The sequence below is a fragment of the Pterocles gutturalis genome, unplaced genomic scaffold, assembly GCF_000699245.1.
Source record: "Pterocles gutturalis isolate BGI_N339 unplaced genomic scaffold, ASM69924v1 scaffold11689, whole genome shotgun sequence".
In the NCBI taxonomy this organism is placed as follows: domain Eukaryota; kingdom Metazoa; phylum Chordata; class Aves; order Pterocliformes; family Pteroclidae; genus Pterocles; species Pterocles gutturalis.
Window position 1 is genome coordinate 2,420 of NW_010133293.1, and position 9,253 is coordinate 11,672.

At 53.0% G+C, this 9,253-nt stretch overlaps 1 protein-coding gene across 1 annotated transcript; it reads left to right on the forward strand.

Moving 5' to 3' along the window:
• Positions 1-1,107: 1,107 nt before the first annotated feature.
• HEXA (hexosaminidase A (alpha polypeptide)) lies at positions 1,108-7,032 on the forward strand (the record flags this gene model as incomplete). The annotated part of the gene is made up of 13 exons (XM_010081179.1): positions 1,108-1,206; positions 1,574-1,639; positions 1,794-1,840; positions 2,163-2,273; positions 3,077-3,178; positions 3,276-3,408; positions 4,292-4,472; positions 4,688-4,774; positions 5,127-5,199; positions 5,354-5,534; positions 5,993-6,083; positions 6,423-6,527; positions 6,969-7,032. Coding segments are annotated over 13 exons (1,340 nt in total), but the record flags the coding sequence as incomplete, so codon positions are not given.
• Positions 7,033-9,253: the final 2,221 nt, after the last annotated feature.

Sequence of the window (9,253 nt, forward strand, 5' to 3'; positions counted from 1 at the left end):
TCTGCGAGGTTGCCTTGGCTACCGACTCGTCTGTAACCAACAGAGAAGCCTCAAATCTGAGGACTCTCTTTGTGCCATTTCCCTTCTCTCTGTGAAGATTTTGTGCTTCCTTCATGGAGAAATTTGGGTTTTCTGGCTCAGAGTGTGGGATGTCTGAGTCTCACCTGAGTGCTGGCAGTGCCATGGTCTCTCTGAAGTCTGCTTGGTGCCTGGCTTCTGACCAGGCTCACTCCAAGCCAAGCTTTTTATTTTTTGATGACTGTATTGAGTTGTTCCTGGGAACTCTGTGGGGTTGTAGGCATGCACCTTGGCTGTGATTAGGAGGTTCCCACTCAGCTAACCTGTGCTCCTGCTGTCCAGAGACTGCTGTGAGCAGCCCCATGTGTCTTGGCGAAGGCTGAACACCTCCCTTGGGAGCAACTCTGGTGAGGATGTGGGGCTGTGCATCCTTGGAAGTGCTCCTTCAGATGGGGAAGCACGGCCAGAGCTCCTGATTGGGATCTGAATGTGGCTGGGGTGACTGTGCCTGGGACCTGCTCTGCAGAAAGTGAAAATCAGTCGGGAACCTTTCTGTGCTGGGCGAGACCTTTTGGTGACCTCTAACTCAGCCTAGCTCTGCAGTCTCCTTGTATGCATCCTCTCCCCCTTTTTTGCAGGGTTTCTTTGCTCTTTGAGAAGTGTGGGTAGGGTATCACAGCTCCTGGGTTCGTTCTTTTTTTCCAGTGCTGGGAGAGTTTGGAAGCGTGAAGCTCTTCACCCCTTCGAGATTTGAGTAGTTGTGGCTGTTGCTTAGATCAGGGGCTGGTGTCCAGGAAGCCTTGGGGGCTGCTGCTAGACCATAATCTGATATCTCTCCTCCTTTTTGTGCTCCTTTAAGCTTCTAACTCCAAAGCCTTCTCTAGGGGCTTCCTTTCTGCGCTGAAGGTTGAGATCAGCTTGCGTGCTTCTGGTTGCTTGTGTCCAAAGAAGCCCCCACTGAACACTCCTGTGCCTATTCTGGGATGAAGAAGGAGATGCCCATTTCTGCCACATGTTAGAACTTGGGAATTTTGGAGCAGGGAAAAGAGCCAGGATGGTGTTGATATCTGTGGTCTGTGTCCCTTGCAGAGAATGAGCAACCCTGGGAGACGCCCTGCACTCAGCTCCTTGTCTTTGTTGCCACGCCAGACTGTGATGGGTTTCCCAGCTTGGAATCCAAGGAAAACTGTGTGTATAGGGGCTGGGAGCGGGAGGGAGCGAGTGGAGCGGGAGTGTGGCTGTTTCTGTGCCCATCAGTTGGAAATAGCACCATGCAGCACTTCCTTCCAGTTTCAGGGAAGCAGCATCCTCACTGTGAAAAACTGGGGCAGGGAGGGAGCAATTTACCTTAGGATACTGATAAAGCAGTGGGAGAGGTTTAAAACAAAAAAAGAAACCCAAAAGTTGGTTCCTTGGGATCCTGGGGTACAGTCCCGCATGAAAACCTTTTCTCGGTGCAGCTGCAACGCCCTAGCTGGGGCTGTTGTTGCCTGCAGCAGCGTTTGAGAGTCTGGGACCTAACGTCGGCATGGGCCGCTCTGATGCTGTGTTTCAGATAAGCTGTCTGTCTCAGGAGGCTCCTTGTGGCTCTTCGCGGATGCTGTCTGGGGAGCTCTCAGAGGTGAGGTGTGCTTTCTGTCAGGCGTCCTCGCTCTCCCTGCCTATGGGGATGTCTCTCTGTGCCTCCCTTCTTCTCTAGGCTCATTTGTTAATTGAGCTCTGTCCTTTGGGGGAATCTGTGCTGAGAAATGGACTCTGTGTGGTTTTTCCTGCAGGCCTCGAAACGTTCAGCCAGCTCGTTGGGAGAGATGAGAATGGCACGGTGAGTCCTGGCCTCATCTCCCGGGGCAGTCAGCTCTCAGTAATGCTCCTACCTCCGTGGGGATGGGCTGAGGATGAGGGGTTACCAGCAGAACAGCACAGCCTCACCCAGGGCTGAGTAGAGATTCACAAATCCAGCCAAATCCCTGCCTTCTGACTGTGTAAAGCACTGCAGCTCTTTCTGGCTTGTGTGCATGCTGGGCAGTGAGACTACCCTCCTTGTCCCGCTGGCCCTGGGGACAAAGGTGACACTGATTCTCTCCTGCTGATGGCAGTGTTGCCTGCAGCCCTGCTCACTTCTTCACCATGCTTTCTGTGTGCAGTACTACATCAACGAGACAGAAATTGTGGACTTTCCCCGCTTTGCTCACCGAGGGCTTTTGCTGGACACCTCTCGTCACTACCTGCCTCTGAAAGCCATCCTGGAAACTCTGGTACGGTGCCTCTGTGGGGAGATGATGTGGTTTAGTTGGGTGTCCCTTCTTCTGTGACAACCGAGGGCTTCTTGAGTGGCCTGGAGGACTTTTTGAGTTTTTGCTCCTTCCGAAAGATCCTGGGACCTGTCTTAATGTGTAGACATTTTGTCAAGGAAGAGTTTGTCAAAGCTAGGCTTTTTGAGCAAAACCAGCTTTGCTTGTCCCTAGATGAAGCAACAGGCTGGGGCAGGATGGCAGCAGGACCTCAATTTTTAGTGTAGAGGTGTGCATGTGGAAAAATGGTTCCGTGCTGTAGATCCTTCCTTGTGCCAGTGGCTGTGTTTGCTCCTGGTGTAACTCACAACTCCCTCGTTCAGGTCATTTTGCAGGTCCCTTGATAAATGTGAGAAGGAAGAAAACCCTCATCTATCCTGGATTCCTGCAATCCAGATTACTTCCCAAGGCTGTGTGTTTTCTGAGGCGAGGGAAAACACTGGTTTCCTCCCTGCCACATTAGACGACGGTGGATGGTTGGTTCTGTGTTCAACCTGTGCAGAATTAAACTTCCAGGTCTCCCCCCATTGGGTCAGTTTTAGGGAGAAGAGGGATTTTATTGTGAGCAGAAGCACTCCTGGCCCTCTGCAACTCTTTGTGATGCTGTTGTGTTTGAAGAGAGGTGTCTGAATCCCTCTGGGGTCCTGGGGAGCGTTTGGGGACTCTGTCTTTTTGGAGCATAGGGACCTTGGTTCCTTTCTGTGGCAAGCTGGCTGACCTTTCAGAAGGGGCAGGACACGTTCACCTTTGTTCCTGTTCCTTCCCAGGATGTCATGGCTTACAACAAGTTCAATGTGTTTCACTGGCACATTGTGGATGACCCATCTTTCCCCTACGAGAGCTTGACCTTCCCGGAGCTCAGCAAGCAGGTAACCCACCCCGATCACTGTGTAGCACCCAGACCAGGGTGACCAGGTTCCTCCCTTGGCACCTGAGCAAGGCGCTGAGATTGTGTATCCCCCCCAGGGAGCTTTCAATGCCATGACCCACGTGTACACAGCCGATGATGTGCAGACAGTGATCGAGTACGCCCGGCTACGTGGCATCAGAGTTATCGCAGAGTTTGACACGCCTGGGCACACCCTCTCCTGGGGTCCAGGTGAGAAGCAAAACCCTGCCTGCTGCTGTTTTGAGAAGGGTTGGAATTGTACCAGGAGGAGAAAGGGGATCTGCAGCCTGGATCCCAAAAAAGTGTGTGGGTAGCCGTGTCGCACGGGCTGGCTCTGGGGTGGAGCAAGCCATTGGCTGGAGGAAGTAAGACCCAGTGGTCCAACTTCTAGAACAAAATCCAAAGAGAAAACGTTTCCATCTCTACTTGGGTCCAAGCTGGGTGGGTTTTGGGAACATCTGGCACCATGGGTATTGCCAGGATGTTGGGTATGACTAGGGGTGCAGCTGACCAAGCTTCCCCGCTCTGCTCAGCCATGCCCCAGTCCTGACACTCTGCTCCCTGCTCCCAGACTGCAGCTGCCTCCTCTTCCTTGTCTGAAAGTGGGAGAAGCTCCAGGAAAACATCATCTTGTCTTACTTTCTCCTTCCTCTGCCCCCGAATGCCATGTCCTGGGGTACAACCTGTACATATGATCTCAGCCAAAACCGTGGCTGCCCCCCTTTCTTGTCTGCAGTGGTGTGTGGAGCTGGGAGAGGGTGCTGGGGACTGCACTGGCATCATCTTTCCCCAGTGGCTCTGCCTGTGATTTCCTGGAGAAATCTCCCCACCCACCTTTCTCCCCATTCTCCCCCCCGCCCCCCAACAAAAAAAAAAAGCAGTGGGGAGAGATTCAGAGAGTAAACCTGTGAAGGATGTAGCATCCTGCAAGGATTTGGCGTGGCTGTGTCCGGTCCTCAGAGTAGCTATTGCAGAGGGGGGAAAAAGAGGGGTGTCCAGCTGGCCTGTGCTGAGGAGGGTCTGGGGGGTTGTACAGGGCCATATAGCGACGTTTAGCGCCTTCCTCACTGTCCTGTGTTTTGTTCCACCCTAGGTGCTCCAGGTCTCCTGACTCCCTGCTATTTGGGCAAGGATCCTTCCGGGACCTATGGGCCCATCAACCCCATCCTTAATAGCACCTACCAGTTTGTGAGCGGTTTGTTTCAAGAGGTCAGCACCGTGTTCCCAGATTTCTTTCTTCACCTTGGTGGTGACGAGGTGGATTTCACGTGCTGGTGAGTCTGAAATCAGTCTGGATATGGACTGGGAGGGGAAGTATATGGGACTGGAGTCCCAACCCATTGCTTTTTGGCCATGATCATCTGCAGATCTTTGGTGTCCTGCTCCCCCAGGCTCTCCTCCGGCTGATGTGGGAAGGACTTGGCCATGTCCTGGCTTTTCTCCAGAGCTCAAGATGCAGTGCTTTTATTCTCTTCTCTTTGCTATGCAGGAAATCCAATCCAAAAATTCGTGCCTTCATGAGGGAGATGGGCTTTGGTGAAGATTACAAAAAATTAGAGTCGTTCTACATCCAAAGGTAAGGACAGTAGCAGGTCCTGCAGCTGCGATATGTGTCCAGCACAAATGTCATCTGCTGTCTCGAGGACACTAGATCTCCTTTTCAGGAGCACTCCTGTTCAGGCATGTCTCCCTGACCCCAAAAGGAGTAGCCTAGCCACATTTTATTGGGAGATTGACCACAAAAAAGCCTGGGGCTGCAGAGAAAGAAGCTCCATAAGGAGCTGTGCTTTATCCCTTCTTCAGAAATATCTTTGCATCCTGGTGTGGCTGTTGGGAATATCGGTGCTGCCACTTTGGCTGTATACGACCAGCAAAGAGAGGTCAGTGTGGCTGGCATGACCCAAAACTCAGTATTCCTTCCACTGCAGGCTTCTGGACATCATCTCTTCCCTTGGCAAAGGTTATATCGTGTGGCAGGAGGTGTTTGACAACAGCGTGGAGGTGAGAGCTCTCTGATTTCCCTACCGCAGTGCTGGGGTGAATGCTGCCAGCACCCTGACCAGATGTATTGGTGGGTTCTAGGGGTGCTGTCCGGGGGCTGGGGTGGTTCTTTTTGGTGGTCATCCCATGCATGGGTTTCACATGTGCTCTGCAGGTGAGGCCAGACACCATCATCCACGTGTGGAAGGAGAACCCCACGCCATACATGCAGGAGATGGCAAATGTCACCAAGGCTGGCTACCGGGCTCTGCTCTCTGCCCCCTGGTACCTCAACCGCATCTCCTACGGGCAGGACTGGATGGCAGCCTACAAGGTGGAGCCCTTGGATTTTGAAGGTGTGTTCATTGTGTCCTGCTCTCATAACAGCTGACTTGTGACCCAGAGGTAGCATAAAGGCTGGGTCTCTAATTTGTTTTTGCTGCTGGTGTGAAGGTGCTTGAGTGACCATTGTCTCCCCCAGCCCAGGGTTTGAAGGAGGGCCTTCCAGAAGGGCAAGTAAAACCAAGGAGTAACGGTTTTAAGCTGAAAGAGGGGAGATTTAGGTTAGATATTTGGAAGAAGTTTTTTCCTGTTAGGGTGGTGAGGCGGTGGCCCAGGTTGCCCAGAGAAGCTGTGGATGCCCCATCCCTGGAGGGGTTCGAGGCCAGGCTGGATGAGGCTTTGAGCAACCTGGGCTAGTGGGAGGGGGCCCTGCCCATGGCAGGGGGTGGAACTCAATGGGCTTTAAGGTCCCTTCCAACCATTTTATGATTCTTAAAACACCCCATCACCTGAATTCTGTGTCCTCTGGCAGGCAGCCCCGAGCAGAAGCATCGGGTGATCGGCGGAGAGGCGTGCATGTGGGGTGAATATGTGGACGTCACTAACCTGGCCCCCAGGCTCTGGTAAGAGACACCGTGGGGAGGTGAGCTCGAGTCGTGTGGGGCAGAGCTCAGGCCTCTTTCCTTTGCTGCTGAGCAACGTGTGCCAAACGTGGGGCTTGTCCCCCTCCCCTCGTAGTGCCTCTGTGCTAGTGACAGCTTCACTGAGCCTGAAATGAGGGTTTGTAAGACTGTAATGTGCTCCTGTACAACCTGCTGCTGCTGTATTTTGATCTATAGAAGTCTTGTGCCTTTGTGTGCCAAATGACGTTAGTCAGGAAAGTGTTTGGGAGCTCAGGGCTTTGTGTGAGAAGCTTTCAAGCTCCCTGCTGCCCTAACTGCCTCTGTCCCTCGATCCTCAAGGCCGAGAGCTGGCGCTGTAGCTGAGAGACTGTGGAGTAACGCGACCGTCAGGAACCTGCAAGATGCCTACGTGCGACTGGCCGACTTCCGCTGCAAGCTTCTTGGGTAATGTCCCTCCTCGCAGCTGGCTGCCAGCTCCTGGGGACAGCACAAAGGGTTTTGAGGGTGAAGTGGGCTTTCCCTGCCACAAAATGACCCTTATTCTGATGAAAGTCCTGATCTTTTTCCCCTGCCTGTGTGTGGACAGAGCTTGTGTTGTGTGGTGCTGGAGGAGAGCCCCCGCTGCCAGTGTGGGCTGGTGGCTTTGTGCTGGGGAAGGGGGACCCCTCAGCTATTGCCACCCCTCCTGCAGCACCAGCTTCCTCAGGAAACCTGCCCTTACCCCATGCATCCACGCATGAGCAAAAAAAAAGTCTATAAGCACAGGATGGAAACATCGCCCTCTTTGTCATGCCTGGGGTGGGGCAGTGATGGCCACCCCACACTCCGCTAACTGCGAGCTCTGCCTGTGCCTGCTGCCTAATGCCATCTCCACTCTCTTTCCAGGCGTGGTGTCCAGGCGCAGCCTCTCTACGTAGGATACTGCGAACATGAATTTGGCGGGTTTTGAAGGGAGAGTCCTGCTGACCTTGGTCGCTGCACACACAGGAGGAATGATCCCCCTCTCTGAAAAGCCACTGGTTTGGCAAAGAGACCCCTTCCCACCTCCAGCTTCTGCTCTTTGTTGCAGTGAACTTTTTTTTCCTTAGCGTGCACTCTTTTGCCTCTTTTTCTATTTTTGTGTCTTTCAATCTATAAATACATGACCCCAAAGAGGAAAAAGGTGCTTTTTCCTGCTCCCTGGGCGCTTGGGAGACCATGCAAGGCTTATTGTCAGCAGGAGATGGGTAGGGCTTGCTCCAGAGATGCCCACAGATGAGCATCTGGCTGTGTGTCATCCTGGTGGCTTCGGCACTTGCTGGGTCAATGTGCTGGTGTTCGTGTCCTTGTCGCTGTCCAGGCAGGAGGCTTGCCTGCAAGCCACCCTCTCTGCTGCTATGTCCTCCACTCATTTCTCCACAGAAGACACTGTGGAAACTTCTCCAAGGAACCCTCAGACCCGCTGAGCTGATGGATGCTACAGAGTCTCTGCTCAGCTCTTCAGTCTGCTGTCCACCTCTGGTCAGGATTTGGCCAACCACTCTGTCCTCCTCCTGCTCTGTTGTCCTTGGAGTGGGGAGCTCAGCTCCAGGCCTGCAGCAGAGAAGTTTGGTTTGGATGGTCTTTTCTTTGGAGAGGAGACTGATGGTGCCGCTGTCATGTGAAGCGGGGTCCTTGTCATTGGTGGTTGGGGTTTCCATGCTGGAAACCATGTTCAGCTCGAAGCGGAGAATCTCTCAGGGAGAAATCCTGGCAGATGAAACTGTTGTATGTGTGTCTTAGTCTTAAATTACAGAGCTCTGCTGTTATGGCTGGAAACCTTTTACTATTGAAGTTTAATTTAAAAATATTGAATGAACTTTGAATTTAAAAAAACAATCAGAAATTATAATGTCCTGCATTTCTTTACCCCTCAGTGAAAGGGTACCCAACCAGTGCTGCTCTGAATTGATACATCTTAAAGCGAGATGTGAAGACTGTGAAGCCAAACCACCCTGGAGCAGGGAAGTTGAACCAGATTTGGGGGAAAAAGGGATATTTCTTTCCTGTACTCAGGATGGGAGGGCAAAGGCTGCCTTCCTGTGCCCTGTTTCCTGGGGGAAGATGCTCCTCTGCTTCTGCCAAACCTGGTATTTATGATCCAGGGTAAATATCACCCATGGTCCCGCTTCCAGGGGCTCTGTACCAGTATCTCCCCAAAACCGCCATCCTGGGGTGGCTGAGTGATGTGCTCACCCTTGCAAAGAAAAAAAGGGGGGTCCCTGCTTTTCCCCACCAGGGCCTTGCTGCACAGCCCCTTCCTTCCAGAGCATCTATTTTGGTCGTGTAAAACTTGCCGAGGAGCAGAGAACAGGCAGCGTGTGAATCACTCAGGGCCAACGGGTTTAAAAATAAACCCAAGCGGCGGCGAAGAGCAGGCACCGAGCCCCCGGATTTCGGCAGGATTCCGCTTCGTGCCTCTGAAACCCACCCAAGGGTGCCCACCCTGGGTGCTGTCCCCTTCCACTGGGTTTTACTGGGACACGCTTGCATATGTTTGCACATGCTTGTGTGCACGTGCTTGCAGCTGTGTGCACATGCTTATATGCCCGCTTGCAAATACGTGCAGCCATGCCTATGCATGGACATACATGCATATATGTGCTTGCAGACGTGCATTTGTGCGCACACGTATGCCTACAGTTGCAGACATGCACTCATGCACATGCTTGCACACATGTGTAGGTGCTTGCAAATATGTACATTCATGCACATGTTTGCACACCTGTGCACTTGCACGCACATGCAAATATATGCATGTGTGTGTTTGTATGCCCATGCACAGGCTTGCAACACGTCTGCCTGAGCAATCTCTTGGGTGTGTTTCCCTGCCTGGGTGGGCTTTTGCAACCATGTGCATGCACTGGTGGCACACACACGTGCTTGCATGTGCTCCCACACGCATGCCCCTGAATATGTGCATATGCCCTGAATGGGCAACCAGCGTGGTGTGGGGTCCATGGAGGTGAAAAATGCACAAAAGTTCCCGAATTATCCCATTTTTAGCCTTTTCTCTCTACACCCCGCTCCGCGGGTGGCAGGCCGTTAACTCTGGAACCTACTGACGGCCGCAGGGGGAGGCAGGCAGGCGGCGGAGGGTGTCGGGGGTCAGCCCAGCAGGGGGCAGTAGCAGGCGGAGCCGGGTCGCCCCG